This window comes from Desmodus rotundus, chromosome 5, assembly GCF_022682495.2.
Source record: "Desmodus rotundus isolate HL8 chromosome 5, HLdesRot8A.1, whole genome shotgun sequence".
NCBI lineage: Eukaryota > Metazoa > Chordata > Mammalia > Chiroptera > Phyllostomidae > Desmodus > Desmodus rotundus.
The window spans coordinates 37,962,178-37,988,637 of NC_071391.1; the positions used below are offsets into that span (position 1 = coordinate 37,962,178).

General features: G+C 34.7%; 1 protein-coding gene across 2 annotated transcripts in view; it reads right to left on the reverse strand.

Annotated features, from left to right (window-relative positions):
* The window catches only part of USP47 (ubiquitin specific peptidase 47), a 103,916-nt gene that overhangs the window by 34,793 nt on the left and 42,663 nt on the right, over nt 1–26,460 (reverse strand). For both annotated transcript variants that reach the window (XM_024558970.4, XM_045194312.3), the window contains 4 exons: nt 23,380–23,476; nt 19,084–19,229; nt 18,477–18,556; nt 16,305–16,454 (listed from right to left, as the gene is read on the reverse strand). In XM_024558970.4, the coding sequence (XP_024414738.1) occupies nt 16,305–16,454; nt 18,477–18,556; nt 19,084–19,229; nt 23,380–23,476 (473 nt within the window). The remainder of the gene's footprint in view (nt 1–16,304; nt 16,455–18,476; nt 18,557–19,083; nt 19,230–23,379; nt 23,477–26,460) is intronic.

The window sequence follows — 26,460 nt, forward strand, 5'->3', positions numbered from 1 at the left end:
GTATTTTTCCCAACCATCTGAGAGTAGATCCACACTTCATGCTTTCCTCTTAAAACTTCAATGTAATACTTTAAGAAAAATATTCTTAAACATTAGTTATCAAACTCAGAAAAATTTAAAGTGCTTTTTTTCTGTCCATATTCCAATTCTGTCAATTATCCTAATAATGTCCTTAATAGTATCTCTCCCCTTCCAGTACAGAATGGAATCCTGGATCACAGACTGCATTTGGCTGGCTGCCTCTTCAACCAAAGCCTTTCTTTTATGACATTAATTTTTTTTTTTTTTTTTTTTTTTTTGCGGAGGCCAGGTATTATACTCTTTTTTAAAAAGTCCTCACCCAAGGACATTTTTTAATTGCTTTTAGAAAGAGAGGAGGGGAGAGAAAGATCGATGTGAGAGAGAGGCATCGACTGGTTGCCTTCCTTATGCGCCTGGACCAGGTATAGAATCCACAAGGCATGTGCCCTGACCAGGAATCAAACTGGCAACCTTTTGGTTACAGAACAGCACTCCAACCAACTGAGCCACACCAGCCAGGGCAAGACAAGGTATTTTATAAAATGTTCCACAATCTGGGTTTCTCTGATGTTCCTCATGATCAGATTCAGATTATGCATGCCTTTCTAGACCACTTTATGCCTTTTTAAGGGTTTCACAGTTGCAGACCATTATCCTCCTTACTGGTGATATCATTAACTTTAATCACACTCAGAGTCGTGTTCAGTTTGTCCACTATATGAGAGGGGACCCCCCAAAAGTCCCAGAATTATCTTCTGGAGGGCAGGCCCCTTATAGTAAAGGCTTCTCCTGCTAGGTGAGTGTTTTAGGATCTCATCTGTATCAGTGTACCAGCTGGCACTGTTGTGAGAGGCTGCATCTGGTTTCAGTGAATTTTTTTTGAAAACTCATTTAACACATTTGCCCATTTCGTGATGGGTGATTTATAAGCTCACCTGCCCACACCATGCTGAGTGTCCAGCAGTTTTTGACCAAAAACAGCATGACCACTGTGCCCTACCCTCCCTATTCACCCGATCTCACATAGAGCGCTTTCCCCAATGAAAAAACTCCTCACAGGGAAACGTTTTGCCATGTGGAGGAGGTGAAACAAAAAGAGCAGACGTACTAAAAGGCACTAAGACTGATGAGTTCAAAAACTGTTTTGAGCAGTGGAGAAAACGCCTCGACAGGTGTATTGCATCAAATGACGCGTACTCTGAAGGTGACTGAAGTTTAAACATGTAAGAATAAATGCACAATTTTAAGTAAATTCTGGGGGGGGGGGGGTTTGGTCCCCGCCTTATATAGTTATTTTTACCACTTGCAGCTAACAAGAAATCTGGAAGAAGGCCCTTAGAGACCATGCAAAAATCCTCAGCCTTAAACTTTCCACCCTAGATTTATCATCCATTAATGGATTCTTGTGTAAAACAAATTTTAATGTAATGTTTGCTTTTATAAGCCAACTTGAAAATTTTCTTTTAATAGGCAATTTAAGCCCATTCATATTTGATACGACTGATGTTTTGTTTTACTTCAGTCACTATTGTATGCTACAATTACTGTATTGAATAATATTTACTGTGTTTTTTTCTCTACGTGGAATGTCTTCTTTCTGTTTTTTACATTTTCTTTTGGTATTTAGGAAAAGGTTAGTAATTTTGTTGTAGTCCATTTGTACTTTTGTTACCACCCTTAATCCTCTTTATCTTTTCCCTGTTCTTACTTAAGCTTGCAGTGTCTAGTCTGCCAGTTCTAAACGGTACTGTATTTCCCACCTACTGAACAGCCTTTGATCTTACTCTGCAAATATTTTCCCTTTCTCTCCCCTTTCTTTCCCTTTACTGAGAATGATATTCCTTGTACTTTGTCTAACATAGGACATTTCATGTTATTCTTCTACCCATATCCCTATCCTTTTAAAATTTACTCAATTCTACAATATTAATTAGCCCTCAATTCTACAATTCAATAAATCAAATGCTCAAAGTCCTTTTCCTGAAGTTTCCCCAGTGATTCTTTGGTTGGATGGAGCTCATTCTCCAATAAACTCCATAGATGGGCTCATAACATTCAAAGTTCTTCAATGTTCAAAACTGGTTTTCTACCACCGCCATTATTGAAGGAATGCTGGCTGGATATTGAATCCTTGGCCTGCACTTTCTCCCTTTGAGTTTCTTGAAATTGTGATTCTGTTGCCATGATTTGAATGTTGATCTTCAGAAGTATGATGCTGGTCCAATTTATCCTTAAAGTTTAATGGTTTACTAAAATATGTCCCAGAGTTGGTTCTTCCAGCCCAATTTGTCCAGATAAATGGTGGGTACTTCAAAAGGTAGGTTTAAATTTCTCTTATTCCCATGAAGTTTTCCTAGAATATAGTTTTTAAGTTTTGTTTCACTGTGTTTTTATTCTTCAGACTCATTATGTTGGACACCTCCTTTACTAGCCCTTCCCTTATAATCATTTTCTCTGAGATCCCCTTTTTTAAAATCTCATTTTCATTTGTCCCTTAGATTTTTATTCCATTACATTCTCTTTCAAGAACTTTATAATTTACTCATTTCTAGCACAGTTTTGTCTTTCTTTCCTCACTTTGACCACTATTCATTGCATTTCTTGTTTTTTTTTATTTATCATATTTTTTAGTCCTCACCCAAGGGCATGTTTTTTTATTGATTTTTAGAGAGGGAGGGAGAAAGAATGAGAGAGTGAGTGAGTGAGAGAGAAATGAAGGGCTGCCTCCTGTAGGTGCCCCAACTGGGGATCAAATAAGCAGCCTACGTATGCGCAACCTTCTGGTGTAAGAGATGACTCTCTAACCGAGTAACTCAGCCAGGGCTTGTTTTTTTTTTTAAATCCATTTCTCTCTTTAAATTTTTGGATACTAGGTTTTGCTTGTTTGAAAAATATTTAGTTTAGTCTAGAGTACTGTCCTACTTGGTACTATTCTATTTTTCAGCTATTTTCCTAAGGTTTTTATTTTGGGGGGGATTTTCATAAACTAAAATGCTTTAATACATATTTTTTTTGTTTTCTTCTGACAGTGGTGCTAAGTTGTTTTTTTTTCCTAATTCTTTTGTGGATAGCATTCTTTAGTTTGAGAATAACTTTTGTCATCTTAGGGAAATGCAGTTTCTGGAATTGGCAATGAGAGGAGAGATTGGTGTCTTCCTTCATTTTGCAGGACCCTTAATTTTTCTTTCTCTTCTTGTTTTCTCTTCACTTGCTTTGGGTGGGAGGCATCAGCCCTTCTGCATTTATCTCCTTCTTCCCCAAAAGCAATATTCCTCCAAGGCTGCCACTTCTACCCTGCTCACTCTAAAACTCCTTCCCTTTAGCTGCTGCTGTAAACTACCAAGTCTCTATGTTGGCACATACTGTAGTACTTTCTCTTTTTGAGGGTGACTTTCTCTTTGTTTTGCCTAAGTCCTTCAATCCCTCTTCTCTAGTTTATAGTCTCTAAAGCTTCCCACTCCACCCTCTTCACACACAGACTTGCAGCAGCGGTGCAAATTCTGTTGGAACTTGGTGGTTATTTATTTTGCTACTTACAGGTAATTTGAAGTTCATGATATTCTTCTCCCACTAATGCAAAAGGAACACAAACGAAATCCAGTTAACCCACACCTTCTAGAGTTTGGGGGAAGGATGTGTGGAGGCAGCTACCATGATCCTTCAGGCTGAGAAACCAGTTAAAGCTACATTAATAACTTTTTTTAGTTTCTGTATTAGTAAGTTTCTATAGCTTCCTTACTCTAGCTTTTAAAAAAGTTTTAACCAGGATAATTATAATTAAGTTTAGTCAGTTATAAAAATTAGCTTCAATTCATCCATCCACCCATTCAACAAATAAGTATGTGTAAATGATACATAAATGATGGGTTAATATGGTTGTTACATTTATCTTCACTTAATGTTATAGACAAGATAACTAAAAATCATGCCAAACTATATTTTAGATACTAAAAATAAGTTATGGATTATAAAATAGAACAAATATTATCATTGTAATATTATTAATACACATACACACAAAAAAACCCCTGTACTGCTTACCATGAGCTGTCATCTTGAGTATGTTAAATTGATGTATCATGCATCCAAACTAGCTCTGGGTTAACTATGATTGTTTTTCATCATTCCAGAGTGAAGATTATAGTTTTATTTTCTAGAACTTACTTATATACTATACAAAATGTAATTATGTACATTTTTTAAAACTGTAATTTTCACACTTCAGAAGAGAACACAAAGAATTCTTACATCCCTAGTTCCCCAAATAAAAAATATCAGTTGTGGTCCTGACCAGTGTGGCTCAGTTGGTTGGAGAATCATCCCACAAATCACAGCATTACAGGTTCAATTCCCAGTCAGGGCATAAGCCTAGGTTGCAGGTTCTGTCCCCGGTAAGGGCATGTGCAAGAGGGAACCAATCAGTGTTTCTTTCTCACATTGATATTTCTCTCCCTCTCTCTCTCCATTCCTTCCCCTCTCTCTAGAGTCAATAAGCATATCCTTAGGTGAGGATTAAAAAAATAGGTTATCACAATTTTATATTTAATGCAGAAAATAATAGGTGCAGTGCAATCAAAAGATATAACCAAAGAATCGTACTGTCTATAAATCCTCTCATTTTTCTTTTTACTCTTAACCTATATACAAAATCTTTCTCCACCATTTAATCTCTATTTTACTCTGAACGGATATTAAAATGTGACACTTTATTTTTCAAGTTGACAAAGATAAATCAGAACCTCGACTGATAGCTATTTCTTGATTTTCACATACTTAGCAATTTTGAGCTATTGCTATACAACAGCAAATATATCCAACTATCTTCCCAGGATACGGTATATACTTTAATATACATATAATGGGTTTCTGTTGTGTTTCACTAGGGAAAAGACTCCAATTACTTTTAACCTAAGCCGTCTACTTATTTTAATTGCAATTTTTGAGATCACTATAGATGCATACAACTATAAGAAATAACCCTTGTAGACTCTGCCCAGCTTCCTCCATTGACACAACCACCTACTTTATTCCTAGATTTTCCCAGTTTTGGTATACTCACTTGTCTGCATATGTGTGCATATTAAGCTCTACACAGTTTTATCACCTGTATAGGATCATATATCCATCACCAGTCAAGAGACTGAACAGTTCCTACACCACAAGTACACCTATGTTGCCCCTTTATGGCAACCACCTATCTGTCCTCCTCTTGACCCCACCAAATCTATAAGCTCTGGCAATGATTAAGCTGTCCCCAAGTTTTAAATTTTTTTCGTATCAAACATATTATATAAATGGAATCATATCATACGTAACCTTTTGGGATTGGCTTTTTCCACTCAGCATAATTCCCTGGAGATTCCTTCAAGTTTTTGTGTGTGTCAATAATTTTCCCTTTTTATTGCTGAGTAGTATTCTATGATTTGTATACACAAGTTTGTTAATCACTCACTTGTTGAAAGACCTCTGGGCTGATTCTAGCTTTGGAATATTAACATAAAGATGCCATGCACATTTGTGAACAGGTTTTTGTGTAAACATAAGTTTTCATTTCCCTGGGATAAATAACCAAGAGTGTAATTGCTAGATCTTATGGTAATTACATGTTTAGTTTTATAATAAACTATCTGTAACATTTCACATTCCCACCAAAAATGTGAATGATCTATTTCATCCACACGCTTGCCAGCTTTAAGTGCCATCATTATTTTTTATTTTAAGCACTCTGTGAGTACAGAATGATACTCTCATTGTGGTTTCAATTTGTATTTCCCTAGTGACATTGAATACCTTTTCCTGTATTTATTTAATATCTGTATATCCTCTTCAATAATATGTTTATATCTTTTGCCAATGGTCTAAATGGATTGTTTGAGGGTTTTGGTTTTTTTTTTTTTTTTTACTATTGTATTTTGAGACTTCTTTACGCATCCTATAAATTAGTCCTTTGTCAGATATGTGGTTTGCAAGTATATTCTCCCAGTCTATAGCTTCTATTTTTATCCTCTTTGCATGGGCTTTCAAAGACCAAATTTTTAATTTTGATAACTTCCAACTTTTGGAATCAAACCTAAGAACACAGAGCTTAATTCTAGATCTGGAGGACTTCTTTCCTATTTATATTACTAAAAGTTATAACTTTACACTTTAAGTCTATTATCCATTTTAAGCTAATTTTTATACACAACGTGAGGTTTAAGTAGAGGTTCTTTTTTGTACTTACGGATGTCTAATCGTTCCAACACCATACAGTGAAAAGATCATCCTTCCTCCATTTAATCACTTTAGTATCTTCCTCAAAAGTCAGTTGGGCATACTTGTTGAAACTATTTGTGTTTTCCATTCTATTCCACTAACCTCTTCGTCTATCCCTCCATCAACACCATACAGCCTTTATTACTATAACTATATAAAAATCAGGTAGACTGAATTCCCCAACTTTATTCTGCTTTTTCCAGAATTCTAGCTATTTTAGTTCCTTTGCCTTCTACATAAATTTTAGAATGGACTTGTGTATATAAAAAATCTTGCCATATTTTGAAAGGAACTGCATTAAAACTATAATCTGGGGGGAGAATGGACATCTTTGCTATGTTGAATCTTCCAATCGATGAGCAAAGTATGTCTCTCCATTTATTTAAATATTCTTTTCAGTTTGTAGTTTCTAATATATAGATCTTTTTCCATAACTGTAAAGGTATTGTATTTTTAATTTCACTTCCCACATGTTCTTTGTTAGTATTTTGAAACACAACTATTTTTGCAGGTTTATCTTATAACCTGCTACTTTGCTTAAACTCACTTATTATATCTAGAGATTTTTTACATAAAACATGTTATCTAAAATCAAGAGTGGGGACAATTTAATTTCTTCAATTGGTATGCCTTTCATTTCCTCTTCTTGCCTTACTGTGTTGGCTAGGACTTCTAGTACTATATGGAATAAGGGTGTTGAAAGTAGACATCCTTGACATTCTAGGGGGGAAGCAGTCTTTCACTGTGAAGTATTGTGTTAGCCGTACGTTTTTTGAATATGTTCTTTATCAAGTTGCAAAATTAACCTATTCCTAGTATCTACATTTTTATCATGAATGTTTATAGAATTTTAACAATTGAGTCAATTGATGTGATCATGTAAACTTTCTTCTTTTGGTATATTAACTCACTGATTTTTTAAAAATACTGATTAGCTTTGAATTCCTGGAATGAGCTCTACCTGGCCATGGTATACAATTCTTTTTATATATTACTTATTTCTACCTGCTAATATTTTGGTAAGAATTTTCCTATCTATATATCTTAAGGACATTGGCTTGGCCATAATTTTGGTTGGTTGGTTGGTTGTAACTGTCTTTGTCTGGTTTAGTACCAAGATAAGACTCAGCTATTGTTGAGTGCAGAATTTTATAAATGTCTATTAGAGTCTGTTGGTTGATGGTGCTGTTGAGTTCTATTATCTTTGCTGATTTTCTGTCTAGAGGTTCTACCTATCAATTCTTGAGAAAGGGGCACTGAAGTTCCAAAATACAACTGTGCATCTGTCAATTTCTCCCTTTAGCTGGGGAAGTTCTTGCTTCATATATTTTGCAGCTCTATTATTTGGTACATACACAGTTAGGGCTGCTGTCTTCTTGATGAACTGGCCCTCTTATCATTACAAAATGCCCCTGTCTTGCCTATACCAATATACTTGGGAGGGATTTTTGTAGATAGCATACTACTAGGTCATTTTTTAAAATCTAATATGCTGATCTCTACCTTTTAGTCGGTATAGTTAGACCATTTATATGTAATTAAATTCACTATTTTAGTTTTTTTGTTTTCTTTCTCCTGCCTTCCTGTGGAGTACTTGAATATTTTTCCATTTTGATTTATCTACCCTGTTTTGAAGGTATCTCTTTTTCAGTAGTTGCTCTAGGTATTATATTATATACATATAAATGCCTATTGGTGCCTTCCTTTTACCAGTTCAAGTGAAGCAGAGAAACCTTACCTCCCTTTACATCCTCTCTCCCTCTCCCATTTAAATATCATTTTCTCACACACTTCCCCTCTATATATTTAGAATCATATCATACAGTATGATAATTTTGGTTCAACCATCAAACATAATTTAGGATAGTCAGGAGGAGAAAGAAAGCCAATTCTATTTACCCCAATTTTTGCTTACCATGTTCTTTCTTCATTCCCAATGCTCCAAGACACCTACCTTTTAATCATTCCTTTTCTGTTCAGAGAAATTTCTTCAGCCAGTCCTTACAGTTGGGTCTGCTGGTGACAAATGCTCTTAGTGGTCCCCCATCCAAGAATGTCTTGATTCCCCTTCCATTCCTTAAGAATATTTTCACTGTTCTTTCAACACCCACCTGAAAAATGTGCCACTTCCCTCTGGCCTCCATAGTTTTTGATGATAAATCTACTTATGAAAAATCAGAGTGGTTTTTCCCTATATGAAAAAGTGCCTTTTCTCTCTTGCTGCTTTCAAGATATTTTATTTGTCTCTAGTTTTTAGAAGTTTGATTATAATTGGACTTGATGTAGAATTCTTTTGGCTTATCTCATCTGGGGTTTGCTCAGCTTCTTGAATCTGTATGTTTATGCCTTTTACCAAATTTAGGAAGTTTTCAACCATTATTTCTTTGAGTATTTTCAGGCTTGCCTTCTTTTTTTTCTCCTTCCAGGACTCCAGTGAAACAAATGGTAGATCTTTGACTATAGAGTCCCATAAGTCTCTGAGGATCTTTATTTCCCAGTCTATTTCTCTCTGTTATTTAGATTGGGCAATTTCTATTGTTCCATCTTGAAGTGAATTCACTGATGCTTCCCACTATCTTCTTCATTCTGCTGTTGAACCTATCTGTTGAGATTTTTATTTTGTTACCGCATTTTTCAGTTCTAAATTCTCATTTCATTTTTCTTTGTATCTGCTATTTCTTCCCTGAGACTGTTTGTTTCAAGTGGGTTTGGAATCTCTCATTAAAGTACTTCTATGATGGCTCTTTAAAATATTTGTCAGATAATTCTAACATCGGTTATTTCAGTGTTTATGTCTATCGATTGTCTCTTCTTTCACTCAAAATAAGATATTTCTGGTTCTTAGTACACAGAGTGATTTTTTTTTTTATTAAACCTGAACATTTTAGGTATTCTGGACCTTATTAAATCTTCTGATTTACCTGGTTCATTTGACACTGCTCCAGCTGGGAAAGGTTCCTGCTTCATACTGTCAGGTGGAAGTAGAAGTCTAGGTTTCCCACTTGGCCTCTGTTGTCACCTCAGTTCAGGAGAAGCTCTTCATTACTACTGGGCAAGAGTATGGATTCTGGCTGCTTAGTAGGCCTCTGCTGATGTCACTTTGGCTGTGAGCGGGCTAAGTTCCTTACTAGCGGGAGGTGGTGAAAGTCCTGATTCTCCCCTACTAAGCATCACTCCAGTGGGGAGAAAAAGGAACGCCTCCTTAAGGCCAGGCTCCCTATGCAGTCTCTGGTACCAGTGAACCAGGGAAACAGGAGAATGGCAGTGGGAAAATTAGTTACTGCCCAGCACAGATGAAACTCCTGGGTAGCTAGCTACTCAGCCTTCTCTGAAACCACCCTGGTGCAGGGTTGGAGAACTTTGTTATAATTTGATGAGGGTGGAAGTTTAGGATCCGTACGAGCCTTGGCTGGCAAGGGGTAGGGCAGGGGTCAAAGTCTTCCTGTGGTGTTTGGCTAGAGCAGAGCAGACACTATATAAATGCTTTGAGCCTTACTAGACTGTCCTCTCCCTGGTCTTTCGATTAGAGAAAGTAGGCTTTTTAGTCTGTGCCTACTGCTGTTTCCAGGCTGCCAAATTCTTCAGCTCCAAGTCTCAGATATATTAGGCAGAAAGAAAACCCAAGGAACTCACTCCATGTCATTCTTTGAGTCCTAAGGTAACTAGTCTTAATGCCTTTTCTCAACTTTTCAGAGTCTTCTTATGTTTGTTTTATATATAACGTTCAAGACCTTTAGTTGTTTTAGCAGAAGGAATAGGGGAATTGTACATCTACTGCATTTTCCTGAAAGCAGAAATCCCCACTTTTTAAACTGGCTCCCACTAGGTCTAACCACAGAAATTCCTGGAAAAATGAGGGTAGAGTCTGTAAAAGAGATTATTCTTTATGTAATGCTTACAAATTTGGACCACTCCACCATCCAAATGAGTTATTGTGACTGAACCAGCCATACTGGAATGTCCAAATCACCTGTTAAATCAGGGAGTATGTCTGAGGACCTCAATGTGTGTGCAGTACAAGTTGATATCTTATGATTTCATAAATACTTAGAAATTTAACAATTATCCATTCAAAACTTTAAAACAATCAATAAACTATGTTTACTTACAAAACAAATGTCTTTTATATAATCTGATCTTTCCAAAGACACTATGTGAAACTATACAGCTAAACCCATTTCACACTTTTGAACACATATTGTTACAATAAAGAGATATTTAGATGTACTTACCCAATAATAGAATAAAAGTATCCTAATAGAAAATGGCCTAGAATAGCGCCAGTCAGAGTAGGCAACTAAATAAATATGTTAAATAACAAAACGATACCCATAAAATATAGTGTTGAAAATTTTACCATTAAATAGAAAAGCGCCTCTCCTGTTAATACCGAACATATGAGGTTCTATCGTTTTTGTCCAATTTGTGAAATAAGCTTTCATAATTAACCAATAAAAATATTTCTAATTTTTATATATCATTAGAATATATTCTGTATTTAGGACTATCTCCTTATAATACATTCTCAAATTTGCCTGGCAATACACCAATTCAAGGTTCCTTTGATTATTAAATTCAGGAAGACTGGTTGTATACAAACAGCTCTAATCAGTGAAAATAAAAGGTTCCAATTACCTAATAAATCATTAAGAACAAAACTTTAAAAAAGACTAATACACAATGTTCCAGCTGATGTTTTTTTAAGAGTAATAACAAAATTTATAAAAGATGAGGAAATTAAAACATGTATTTTAGTATTCTCATTTCCCCTCAACATCCCAAGGACATAAATGTTAATGTAACAAAGTAGAAATAGTCCTTAAATCATCTTAATCTACTGCAGTGCTTCCCAATAGCTGTTCCTCAGAATCCAAGTGTCCCTTGAAATATTAACGGATGTCCCACAGAGAGAGACAATGCTAGGTTAAACACAGTTAAACAAATTTCTCTACTATAGCAATCCTTGGGGAATTTAAAATAAAATATGCACCTTGAACTTCACAAAGAGGACTATAGGTACACAGTTTCCCAAATTTAATCAAAGAAACCATCTCTCAAACATCTCTTAAATCCCACTGGAGACTAGTGTTGAACAGAATCGAATCTGACAGAAAGAGAAAGGCAGGAGAGTCCTTAAATACTGATGCCCTACTTGGCCAGGTAAAATGAAGGCCAGAAATTTAATAAATACCACAGTTATAATAACTAAAGAATTCAATAAGGAAAACATAATGGTGAAAAGCATTTTTCAAAAACTATAGGCAATTCTAGTACTCATTAAAAGAAGTCTTCTATCAATCATGCTGAAAACTACCATAAAAATTGGTTACAGATGGTATAAGGATAAAGTAGCTAAGTGTTAATATCAGTCATATTTTAATATTAAATATTATTCTCAAGAAATTTATTTGAACATGGAAAGAAAAACTCCAGAAACTGGATGTTTTAGATGAAGGTTAAAAAAAAAAACCCACTGATTTTTAACAGAACCTCAAACTTAACTATCTGAAATTAAACATCAGGTCTTATTCAACCTCACTGTATATATACACATCTATACTACAGTGGTTCACAGAACAAAACATACAATGAACAGAACATATAACCATCAATGTTGTGCACTTATGTACATGTCTGTGTTAGTATTTGTGTGGGTATACATCTGATAAGACAAAATACCAGAATCCAAAATTAAAAGTCGGAAAATAAATTTTTAAAAAGTTCAATTTGAATTATGGCCAAATATAAAATATACTCTGAATAAGATTTTATAATGCTCCTTTTAACTAGATTTTTATAATACACATTTATATCAATTCTTTAAACACATAAAATTAATAAAATACACAATGGCAAGCAGTGATATAAAACTAATCTTAGATGCTATATGATGATTTCTGTGAATTAAGAAGTGTTTTGAATTCAGAAAATAATGGGAAATCACTTACCTCTAACTAAAGTTTTCTGAAGGTAGTATCCTCCTTAGAACCCCATCTTGGGTAGTTTCGCCTGCTGTTATTTCCCTCAAGAGATTCCAGCAAATTCTAGGAAGTTTTGAGTTGCCTTCTGCAAGCCCTACTAGCGCATGTGTGCTGAAAACCTGCTCACATACTGCCTCATAGATAAAACTTCCAACTCCCACTGAATCACCACTACCACCATCCTTGTATCAGTGGAGGATATTACCTTTGGAAGATTTCACTTAGAAATGTGGCTTTTTTCAATTCTCCAAAAATATTCTCCAAATTGCTCCATTGCTGTGTCTATAATGTACTTAAGAGAGTGGTGGCAATTCAGTAGGTGAATAAATCATGACAAAAATATTAGCTAAGCAATTGTATTTGCTGAATACTCAAATATAGCAATGCAACAAAACAAATAAAACTAGCTTCCTCAACATTCAATTAATACATAAAAAACCTAAATGTATATGAGAAAAATCCTTCATAAAAATACTTTTGTAAACAAAGGAGAAAAAATGTTCTATATCACTTGGGCCTATCAAATATTTCCCTAGTATATTTTGCTAAAAAATGCCCATATTTTAAAAAGAGATAGGACATTAATCACTGAAAGACAAGTGTTAACCAATTTCCAATGGTTTTTCAGTTTATCACTTCTATCTGCCAAAATAAAGAAAAAGCAAAACAAAAATGAAAAACAAAACTAGTTACTCAAACCACAGCCAATTTCATATACCTAGGATGGCAGTTTATGAAGGGTACAATTGAGCACTTAACAAAATTTTTCAAATCTATTCAGGAAGTGGACTTAAAAGTAGTGGAGGAAAGAAGGGGACCTTATCTTCCGCTACCCAGAAAAGGTCTTTTACTTTGGATTTCACTCATAGATTCCATAACTGCTTGCTGATTATTTCTGAGAGCCATACAAAAGTAAGAAAAAAGAGAAAAAAGGGATCAATGGTTCTATAGACCAGAGGACTAAACCATACACACAGCACTATTTTAGAAGATCAAGTATGAACTAGCTTTAAAAACACTGATTTTAGGAGTTCTGGCCAGGATGCAGATGTAGGTAGAAACACTTCGCTTCCTTGTACAACCAAAAGGACAACAACCAATTTAAAAACAATAAACAACCAAAAGTGCCAGAAAATCAAACTGCATGGAACTCCGACAACCAAGGAGTTAAAGAAACATTCACCCAGACCAGTAGGAGGGGCAGAGACAGGAGACAGGCAGTCCAGCAGAGAGGATAACTAAACGGGCAAGGCAGGGCTAGCTGAATGGGAAATTAAAGACTCAAAGCTAGCTGTAAAACATGGTGGGGGCTGCAACGGTGGGAGAAACTCCCAGTCTCACAGGAGAGTTTGTTAGAAAGTAGGGCTAGAGTGGAGCAAGCCAGTGGCATGGTTCCCTCTCAGACCCCTCCCTGACAGCATCACAACACAGCAAGCTGGGTTGTCCACTCTGATGAATACCTAAGGCTCTGCCCCTTACAACATAACAGGTGTGCCAAGACAAAATAATATGGCCCAAATGAAAGGGCAGATCAACCCTGGCTGGTGTGGCTTAATGGACTGAGTGCCAGCCTGCGAACCAAAGAGTCGCTGGTTCGATTCCCAGTTGGGGTGCATTCCTGGGTTGCAGGCCAGGTCCCCCACTGGGGGCCATGTGGGAGGCAACCACACATTGATGTTTCCCTCCCTTTTTTTCTCCTTCCCTTCCTCTCTTTCTAAAAATAAATAAATTTTTTTTTTTTTTTTAAAGAGCAGATCAAAACTCCAGCAAAAGAGCTAAGTAATGAGGAGATAGACAACCTATCTGATGCAGAGGTCAAAACACTGGTAATCAGGATGCTCACAGAACTGATTGGGCTCAGTCACAAAATGAAGGAAGAAATGAAGGCTACCCAAAGTGAAATAAAGCAAAATATACAGGGAACCAGCAGTGACAGGAAGGAAACTGGGACTCAAATCAATAATCTGGAACAAAAGGAAGAAACATCCAACTGGAACAGAATGAAGAAAGAATTCAAAAAAGTGAGGAGAGGCTTAAGAATCTATGGGACAACTTTAAGTGCTCTAACATACAAATCATAGGGGTGCCAGAAGGAGAAGAACAACAGTAATAAATTGAAAACTTATTTGAACAAATAATGAAGGAAAACTTCCCTAATCTGGTGAAGAAAATAGTATTCCAGGAAGTCCAGGAAGCTCAGAGAGTCCCAAAGAAATTGGACTCAAAGAGAAACACACCAAGATACATCATCATTAAGTTACCCAAGATTAAATATAAAGAGAGAATCTTAAAAGCAGCAAGAGGAAAAGAGACAGTTCCCTACATAGGAGTGCCCATAAAACTATCAGCTGATTTCTCAAAAGAAACCATACAGGCAAGAAGGGGCCGGAAAGAAGTATTCAAAGTCATGAAAGGCAAGGACCTACATCCAAGATTGCTCTATCCAGCAAAGCTATCATTTTAGAATGGGAGAGCAGATAAAGTGCTTCCCAGATAAGGCAGAGTTAAAGGAGTTCATCATTACCAAGCCTTTATTGTGTGAAATGTTAAAGGGACTTACCTAAGAAATAGAAGATCAAAACTATGAACAGTAAAATGACAACAAACTCGTAACTATCAACAACTGAACCTAAAAAACAAAAACTAAGCAAACAACTAAAACAGGAACAGAACCAGAGAAATGGAGATCACATGGAGGGTTTTCAGTGGAGAGGGGGAGGATAAGAATGGGGAGGGGAAGGTACAGGGAATAAGAAGCATAATTGGTAGGCATAAAATAGATGGGGAGAGATTAAGAATAGTATAGGAAACAGAGAAGCCAGAGAACTTATATGTACAACCCATGGACATGAACTAAGGTGGTGGGGGAATGCTGGAGGGTGAGGGGGTACAGGGCAGAGCAGGGATAAAGGTGAGAAAAAAATTGGGAAAACTGTAATAGCATAATCAATAAAATATACTTAAAAAAATAAACACTGATTTTTAGCTAAGAGCCACCATCAGCTTGTAAGCATAAACAAGACCCAAAGGACATCATGATGAAATTCTACGTTTTTAGATGTCTCAGTTAGCTCTGAAAGCTTCCCCTTGCTAAATGTCACTGAACACTCTCATTTTAAATATCAACTAACTCCTTCCATGACTCTCCTTTCATATAAGTAAACACACATAATGATGAAATACAATAATAAAATTACCAGAAAGCAATTAAGAAATGGATAACAGGAAAACTAGGAAAATGTTAATCTCCCACTTATATACTCAATATATAAATAAACTAACCATATATAGTTCGGATTCTTGAAATTATCTGTGCTTCTACAATGCATGGATTTAAATTAAATTTTAGAATAGAGATGTTCCATTAAAAAATGTGGCCTCTGTTATCATAAAACCGAATGTTATTCTTCCAATTTTAAAAGTGTATGGAACAGCAGTGGCCAGTGTGGCTCAGCTGGTTGGAGCATCATCCCGTAAACCTGTGACCGAAAGGTCACAGGTTCGATTCCAAGTCAGGGCACATGCCTAGGATGTGGTTCGGTCCCTGGTTGGGAGGGCCTACAAGAGGCATCCAATCAATGTTTCTCTCTCATGTCATTGTCTCTCTCATCTTTCTCCCCCTCCCTTCTCCTCTCTTTAAAATCAGTAAGTATGTCCTCAGGTGAGGATTAAAAAAAAATCATATGGAACAAAATGCCCTCAAAACAAAACATATCTTCCAATGCAAACAAAGGTCACAAAAGAGCACTTATAGAATAGATTGTTTAGAGGTAAAAATAAAGTGAAATAATCTAGTCACTTATCAGAAAGAATAAAATACTGAGCCATAAGGCAGTACACATGCATTCACTTTCTCTTTTACACATGCACTATTAGGACTCACTGAAGGGTCAAAAATCTTCTAGATCTTGCTAGTTTAAATGCAGGAATGACTAACAACCCAAGAAGGTGTATCTAGGATGATACTTACCTTATGATAGATTATACCACTGTGCTATTATGTATTCTGCATATGGATACACAAGCAGTCAGCGGAAAGGTACACACCACACTAGCAAATGCTTGGCTGGACCCATAAGGTCGGATGACCAATGGAATATCAAGATATGTGTCGATTCTCCAGCCCTCATAACCACATTCCAGACATCTTACGTAGTCCTTCAGCTTGCCTTGATATAGTTCATTTATAAGATCAGCCTAAAAATAAGAACATTTACATTTTAAAGTATAAAAATTTTTTTAAATATGTGAAAACACAACTCATACTTTTAAAAATGAAATTTCTAAATGATACTCATTTTGTTGAGCTTTTAAGAAAGCTTTAATTTAAGATTTACCTAAAATCCAATGGAAAAAAATCAGGGCTAGATAAAAATCAATTAAAAATCAGTAAAATTAGATTAACATTAATTTAAAAATCAATGTACAAAAATTAACTACTTCAATTCTCATATATTAAAAACCTCACTATTAAAAAATGTTCTGTTGAAATCAATGACCAATTTATTATACTATTAAGCCTCATATCTTTTCAGTTAGCTGAAAATACATCCTAATCTATCACTTTAGGCATATTAATAATGAAACAAATAACTGGCTGTTTTTATAGCTTTATATATGCATATCACCACTCTTACAATACTACATTCTGATTTCTAAAATCCTATCTGCTAGCTCAAATAAAATTTTTTAACTTTCAGTAACATATGTAAAACAATTTTAAGAAAGATTATAACTTTTTAAAAATGTATAGAAAAATTTTTTAAAAAACCTTAAATTCCATCTCCCTTAAAATATCCTCACCTAAAAGAATGGATTTCTCACCTAATCCCCCAAACTCAGCCAACTAGGGCTGTTCTGGCCCAAATAAGGCACATAACTTCCTAAGTAAGGACCCTCCATGTGAATGAATGTCTTCCCTCAAGGTTCTTTGCACCCAAACTCTGGGACGCAGTAGGAATGCTCCAGCTGATCTAACTGAAAGTACTGACCCATAGAAGGATGTAACAAGAAGGAGGATATCTTCAGAAAAAGAAACAGGCCACTAGTACCATCTACATAAATTACTAAAGTACAATCCCACAGGGTTATGTAGAGAAGCTAGATCACTAAATAAACTTAAAATTTTTTTCAAATCTCTTAAGAATAAAGAAGAAAGCACATTGCAGTTTACCTCTTTCATAAATTTACCTCTCTTCAAATGTCTAGGTCTTAAATCCTTCCAGCTAGGATCCACCATCACTGTCTACTCTAATATTTAATAAAGCCTTCTTCATTCACCTGCCCCAGTCACATTTGATTTCGTCTTCTGTATCATTTCTAGTGGTTCAGTCCTGTGTTTTTTCAGTTTTGATAGTAACCCACAGAAAGAAAGTAATTTCCATTGCAACCCAGTATATATAATTGTAACAAAAGTTATATAACAACAATACTTGCCCTCACTTATGTGATACTCTCTTACACTTTTCTACATTTTTTTTAAAGTGCTGGTATAGATTCACTAAACTGATTTCATAACCCATGAACGGATCACAATCTACAGCTTAAAAAACTCTGGTCCAAGCTATCATAATAGTTCAGAGGAGACATCAGCGCTCCAGGCTACTGTCCAGATTCTCCACCTGCCCCGCTTTGTTAATCCCTGTCATTCTCTATTACTACATCCACTAGTTACCCCTCATACCAATGACATATCGAATGTTTTTCCATCTTCCAAACCTGTTCCATCTTCTTTTGGGTAAGAAGAACAGGGTCAGGATAACAAGAATTCGAAACGTCAAAAGCCTATGACTATACCTCATTGCTCAAAACAAAGGTAATGCTCAATGAATATACTTCATAATGTGCTACAGACTATAAGACAATTTACTTAGTAAATATCCGGAAATTCTGTTCAAAAACCATCCCCCTAAATTATATATACATATGTAGAATATATATATGAATTACATAGTTTTTAGCTAAAAAGAAACCATCTAGATAATAGAGCCCAACTTCCTTATTTTAAAATAAAGATGAGGAAACTGAGGTCTACAGTGGTTTAATGAGGATTTTTATGACTCAGTTAATGGCCAACTGAGAACCTAGTATTTTCAACTCCTCATTTTAGTACCTTCACAACTGAACTATGACCAAGCCAAAACATTCCAATAAATAGAAATCACTTTAAGGTAATAAATGATGTATTAGAAAACACTCCCATCAACTTAAGAGAATTACCTGTTCCGTTTGTTTCCACTTCTGTTCTAAAGCATCAAACATGACTCTGCACAGTTCTTGTACATCATGCTGCTGCCAAGCTATTTTAAGACAAAATTTAATTAAAAATAGCAATAAGTTTAGTAATAAAACATTATTGTTTAAAAACAAATGTCAGAAACATTCAGAAGTCTACAAAAAATAATACTGAATTTCAAAACAACACAAAATATGCATTACAATCATTAAAAGGCAATCACAGGAAAAGAATAAACGGGTCTCAGCATTTACAAATAACATATGCTTTATGGTGCTATGTATGATATTTGCTATTTTCATTATTTTTCACTAGAGTTTAAAAAAAAGATGACAAACTTTAAAATGTTTAGTTTAAGTACATGTAAATAGAGTATAACCACATTTATTTTACAGAAAATTTTTAACTAATCAAAAATTTACTCCTCAGAGCTTAAATATTAAAAATAAGTTGTTTTTAAACCCCAGGAAAAAGCAATGAAAATGTTTTAAAAAGTTGATTGCATTCTTAACACAAATGTTGTGTTATTTTGTTGTCTACCAGAATTCCTCTGAATATTGGAAATACTTATCATTACAAGAGAATTAGTACCCTCACTACTATCCCATCCAAAGCTCCTTGTAACATCTGTGGTTTCAATTGCTCTCTTTTTACTTGTTTGTAACAAAACAAAAAGCCTTTGTAGTTGATATGGGATGCTTGTCACTGGATCTTCTTCAGATTCTTCAAATTCCCACCTATTAAAATAAAATTATTGAAAATTATAAAATATTTTTATTCTTTAAAGCATAATTAATATTAACATCATAATATGTCAGATCCTATGTAGAGTTTGAATATTAACTAAAGCTATTACTATCTAATGAAACATTAATCTTTCTCCAATTTATAAATTTGGAAGAAACTTAGACTTTAATAAGAAAAGACATAAGAAAGCAACATGAATGAAAAGTAACTGTCAAATTTGAATCCAATCAGGACTCTTGTCCTAGTTATTAACTCACAAAAAAATACAAGGAATAGGACAATATTAAATGACGCCATAGCATTCAACCATCAAAATCCAAACTTGCAAACTACAGGACAAATGATACCGGTTTTTTATATATGTATGTACATATACATACACACATATACGAGTATGTATGTATATGTTTTTTGTATTTTATATTTTTTTTTCAAGGAAGAAATTACAAGGGGAAAAAGAAAGAAATTAAAAATAGATTAAATGTCTTATCAATCAATTTCAATGCATGGATCTTACTTGGATCCTAATTTGAACAGATTGTTTAAAAAAATTATGAGGCAAATGGGGAAATTTTAGCATTGACCTGAGATATACTTTACAGATGGTAAGATGGGGGCGTGCTTCCAAAAAATCAAGAGTGGATAAAAAATAACTGATCATGAGTTGATAATATTCAAAGCTGGGTGACAGGCACAGATAAATTCATTACAATATTTCACTATTTTTAGTGTTTGAAATTTTCCATAATAAAATGTTTTAAAAAGAGAATATAAGTAAATAAAATAATCCAGATACGATACATACTCTCATATATTTCTGATAAACATTAGTCTATCTAGTCCTAACTACAGGTACTGTCTCAGTAACAAGCAAATTTCTAACAAAAGAACTTAAGATCAGATTGGAAAAATAAGATTGGTGGGATTAAAGTTTGTGATGTACCCACAAAAGTCCTTAAAATAATTTACATACAATAAAATAAAATGTCAGAGACAATATTAATATTAATAAGGATAATATTAATGGTTATCTTTATCTTAAGTTGGCAGTAAGATTACTTTCCACTTTCTCACTCGATTCTTCTTAGAATCTTTTTAGATTCAAAAGGAGGCTGTAACATAACTTTCCTGTAATGCAATTTATAAATATACTAAAAATCTTTCATTTTTTCTTCTTTTGGTATGACCCTCTGTTAAAGTATTCAATACTTTTCTTATTTGAGGGCTCTGGGATCCTGTTCCTTTTTTTTTACATACTGAAGCTCCCTTCTGTCTTGCAGATGTCAATGGAATACATTTTGTTTTTCTCTTCTCAAAGCTTCCCTGCAAAACACCTCTACTCATCATCCATTCTTGTATATTCAATCCCTAGCTCTCTTTTATTCTTATTTCTCTCAATAGAAGGAAGTTATACTTGACATTATAGGACCTAAAATTCTCGCAGTAGCGGTAAAGACACTGTGAAGTCAAAATAAAGAATGCTTAAACTTCTTGCCAGGGAAATTCACTAGTGGGAAGGAATTACTGTATATAAAGCTGAATTCTCACCTGTCCTTTAGTCCTGGTACAAATACCTTAAAAAGGTCTTAAATCTTGTTGGTACTTGCTGTTACTCCAGTCAGCTAAATTAGAAACTTTGGGCCATATTTGATTCTTCCTTTTCCTTTACTCCTAAATAAAATGTGTCACTAAGTCGTATCAGTTTTCAATCTGAAATATAATAAGCACTACCACCAGCTTCATTGTGAGCCTCATCTATCTGTGCCAGGTTTAATAACAGATTCTTCCAGGGTTCCCTTATCTTTCAAATCAATTCTACATGCTACTATATATAAACTTTCCTGAAACAATGTATTTAACACATCACTTACATGCCTCCACACCTAAAGTGGTAGAGTCTCTGTTGGCTATCATATAACAAGCAAAGAAATAAGACTCTATCCTTTCATGCTAGTGCTACCCTGTCTGTAGTTAAGTGAGGTCCAGCCTGTTTAACAAACCATCCCTTCCTTGGGTCTACATTAGGAAACATCATTAGGCTCTCAGGCTTTGTTTCCCAACTGGCAACAAACACTACTCTATTCTCACAATCCCCACAGCATTCTGCCTTCCTGTTTAACCTTCTGTCTCACCCCCTCCTCACTCACTGGGCTCCAGACACAATGGATTTTTGTTCCTAAAAGGCCTTTGCACTTGTAGTTCTGTCTTGAATGTTCTTCCCCTAGATCTTCACAAGACTGGTTCCTGTGAAGTCTATTCCCATGGCAGGTAGTTCCTTAGAGAGGAATTCCCTGACTTCTCCACCTGCTGACAGTTACTCTTTCCACATTGTCCTGCTTTATTTTCTTTGTTGCATACGTGACTATGTAAAATGAACTCATTGATATAAACTGACTTATGGAAGCTCGAAGGGAGGGCCTTTGTCTTACCACTGTGCCTAAAAGAGTGCTTAACATACAGTAAGTACTGAATATTAATTTGCTGAGTGAGTAGCCCTGGCCATGCTCTTAGTCTTCTCCGCAATACTGTGTTTTTACAGACCATGTTCAGGGATTAGAACTCATGATTAATCAAGCTCCTGGGATCCCTATTCCCTCCCATGCACTACTTGCCAAAGCAGGTACAACACCCTAGACTGTTCAGTTTGTTCTAGTTTTGAGGGCAGGTTCCAAACTCCATCTATTAACCTCAACTTCCAGTACTCTGACAAAACTGCAATTATGCTATTTCCTGGAGGCCTCGAGGACATACGTATTTATCGGCGTCAGCTATAACATAGGCAGAATAGGGAAAAGGATTGTGACATCTACTGGGTGTGCCACTTCTAGCACAGTGGACTCCAGCAAAGTACTTCACCTCTCTGTGCCTTCAGTTACCTCCTTTGTATAATGTGGATAATAACATTGTGTAATTCATACAGTTACCAGAAGAATTAAATGAGTCTATACGTAAAGTGCTCAATACAGTGTCTGATACAAACTAATAATAACTAACATTCAGGTAGCACTTACTTTTGCTCATTTTTGCTCTTGAAAGTACTCCCTTCTGCAATACATTCTCTATCTTTCCGACCTGGCCAAATCACACCTAGCTTTATGACCTCAAATTCTACTTTCTACACTAAGCCATTTCTCCAGGTTTCACTAGTCTCCCTTCTTTCTAAACTCTCATGGTATTTAGCTGTCCTTAGATGTTAAACTATTTCATAAATACACATGTTGCTATTGATATAAAGAGATCTGTAGCTTATTCAAGAACAAAAAGACCTTACTCCATCTCCATCCACCAAGTGCCTAGTATACATAAATGCTACTGGGCAATAAATACTTGCTGAATGAAAAAGATAACTTTTATAAGTAAACTGAGCCTCCATATTAATGCAATGGTAGTATGTTGTTTGAACAATACAGCAATATTAAAAGTTTCCAAAATACTTTAAATACATATTTATAGTAATTTCAAAGATGTTACTCAAAAGTTACATGAAAAAGGAAAGAAATCAGTTTATTTGTACTTTAAAATGTCTTTTAAAAAGTAGAAGTTGTATACACCTTAAAGAAAATATAAAAGACAAGGGTATGTTAATAAACAAGGGTGTGTAAATAAACTTTAGGGTTTATTTACTTAGGACTCCCTTCATAAAGCATTTTAAAATATCTGATGTATAGAGAGTCTTTTAATAACACACATACAAACCATACAAACCCAAAACATAGAACAGATGCTTGATACATTAATTAGAAACAAAGTTTGCAAGTTTAAAAGACAACTTTGTTTCTTAAATTAAGAAGTGAAGAGAAAGAAGATGCGGCTTACATATTCAGATTACCTGAAAAAGCAGGTAACATATTTCTTCATAAAGGTGTTAAAGAAAAGGTGTTAAAGAAAGAGAAGCTTATAAACAATAATTTATCCCAAATGTAAATCTTATCAATTTACCCTTTGCTATCTATGCATTTGATTCTCTCTCCATATATTTTTCACATGCCAATCTCTTATAAAATCCTGTTCTTATATGCTATTCTGGTGTGTCTTATGAAGTAAGAAATATCCCAAACTTTACAAACAACTGTACAAAGATAAATTAGATTTTATTCATTAAAAACTATATATTTTAATAGAATTAAAAAAAATACTTACTTATATAATGCATTCCTAAATTCAGGAGTCATAAAAAGTGTTTGCAAAAGGCTATTCAAATAGCAGGTCATTGCTTGGTTTACTAATCCCACATATCCTTTAAAAAGAGAGCACAAAATATACATGAGTCAGCATTTATATTAAAAAATAACAAAAGAGAACTTACTGTGAATTTAAAACGGTACAAACTGAGAGGTTAAGGATACTTTGGTGGAAATTATTCTCACTTTTTTCAATAGCACCTAAGAAATATGTGCACCTTGCTTCTCAGAAAATCAGGATATCTTGTTATAAGTCCAGAGATACACATGAATATTAGGTTGCATTTAATAAAACATTAAGAGAAATATGTTTAATATAGTATGTTTAATTGACATAAAAATAATGTTTGGTCCCCAAATCTGACAGCTGTGGTTTAAAATGGAAAAGGAAAAACATATTCCCTTTAACTATCACACCTACCCAATCTAGGAAGGCCGAACTGATCCAGTTATCCCTGTTATCAGGTCCTATAACCCAATTTCTACCAAGAATTAGTAACGAGATAAACTCATTATATAAAAACTCAGAATGACTTCCTCTATTTTAACAAGCCCATAAATTGTCAGATTCTATGGGTCAGCATGTTATACAAAAAGTGACTATAAAGTAAGAAGAGAAGAAGACAGAAGTGGAAGTAGGGAAGATCAAGGGATTGAGGGGAAAAAGGAAAAGGAGAAATGTCTATGAATTTAAAATTTAAGCTGAGAAGATTAAGGGTGTTGGGGAAGACTGTCCTGGTAACTTGAAGTCACAGAGGGAAGTTCATTAAATGTTCACAAGTGCTTTTCAAAAAAAATAAATAAATAAAATAAAAGTGCTTAGCTTTATATATCTAACTGGATACAGAACTGTTGAGAACATTTTGGGAACTTTCCTTTAGAAGTAGACTACAGGCCCAGTTTATGAGATATACATATACTTAAAAAAATCAGTCTCATCATTTCAGTTACACCTCATTATTTGAACAAAATGTAGTAAATACTTTGCCTAATAATTAAACTTATTTACTCTTACTTAATAATGAATAACTTTATTGAAAAAAACCTTAAATCTGCCCTGGCCGAGTAGCTCAGTTGGTCAGAGCATGGCCCAGATATGTCAAAATTGCGGATTCGATCCTGGTCAGGGCATATACAAGGGTCAACCAACGAATGTATAAATAAGGGGAATAACAAATCGCTGTTTTCTCTCTATCTGTCTTCCTCCTTCATGCGCGCGTGCTTAAAAATATCAATAGAAGAAGAATCAAAACTTAAATCCTTTCTCAAAAGATGCTGGTGTTCACTAAAGTTTTTCAAAATACCTTTTCAGTTTTCCAACAATTATTAAAAATTGTTTTTACAAATGATAGGCTGTGCGGATAACTATATTGCCAAAGATAGTGACGAAAGGGCCAAAAAATATGCATGATGAATCTCGGTCAGTTGTGAAAAAGAGGAATAGATTTCACACTATCTGCACCTGCACAATTCTAAGAGACCAAGTTGCTACCACTTTTCACTTTGGATGAAAGTTCAAGCTTTGATTTGTAAGGGCTTTTATCTTTATTTTAAGAACACTGTGTTTATATAGTTTACATTTTTTATAATTATAAATTGCTTCAATTACTACCCATCCCCCATGTGAGTTTTTTTCCTAACACCCCATCCTTAATCTATATCAGAGACTTTAATCTCACTATTCTATAATTACCTATTTACTTATATTTCTTCCTCATCAGATTTTAAGGGCAGGGTTCCAATCTGCAAGTAGGGAGTGCACATGAAGGGGAAGAGCATGTGACTTACAAGTAACTCAAGTCCGTATGATACCTAGCCTGGTTATTAATAATTAAAAGCATTATTTCATTCTTAGTTCATATAAACAGTCTCTTCCCCACAAAAAACAAAAACAAAAAACAGTGCTCTAGCCAGGAGACCACTGCAGCCATAGCTCTAAAAATACTACTATTGTCCTTTGTGCACCTATAGACCAATCATGTATCATTTATTTGTGATCTTAAAGATTTACAGTAATTTCTTAAGGAAAAATACAAAATCAATAGTGACTAAAAAAGTAAGAGTTTTTAACTTAAATTTTATTTTTTCAATTACAGTTTTCATTCAATATTATTTTGTACTAGTTTCAGGTGTATAGCATAGTGGTCACACAATTACATACTTTACAAAGTGTTCCCTCAGTATTTCCAGTACCCACTGGACACTATACATAGTTATTACAATGTTTATGCTGTACTTTACATTCCTGTGACTATTCTGTAACTGCCAATTTGTACTTCTTAATCCCTTTACCTCCAACCCAATCCCTCAATTCCCCACCCCTCTGGCAACCATGAGTCTGTACCTATTAGTCCATTTTGTCTGTTAGTTTATTTTGTGTATGGTATTTGTCTTTTGCTAACTGACTTACTTCATTTCGCATGATATGCTCTAGGTCCACCCATGCTGTTGCCAATATTGAATAGTAAGATTTGTCTTTTTTATGGCCAAGTAATATTCCATTGTCTATATGCACCACTGCTTTTTTATATACCTGTCTAGTGACCAAAATGAATTTTGAAGTATAGCTCCTTGGGATGTTTATAGACTATTTCAATTCACAAAGGCAGTGCCCCAGAATACTGCAGAAAAACCACAGGTAGGAAAAAGGAGTGGAGTAGAGGTGTGTGAGGTACAATTATTGGAAATAAAGATTATGATTACATGGCAATGTATTTCAAGGGCCTCTCAATTTTTTTAAAATAAATTTCAACATAGTAATTCAATTTCTGGGAACTTGCCCTAAGGAAATAATCTGAGATGAAAATAAAAACTTATATGAAAGAGTGTTCATTATAAAACCAGTAACAGTTTAAAAACCTAAGCCATATACTAAAACACTAATTTTCAGCCATTTTAATTTTCAACCCCATACTAAAATACTACTTAATAATTGAAAAATGCTCCCTATATAGTATTTATGTAAAAAATATAGACTAACAATGTACTATCATGATTACCCTATTTTCTTAAAAGCATACATGTAGGAGAAAGATATAAA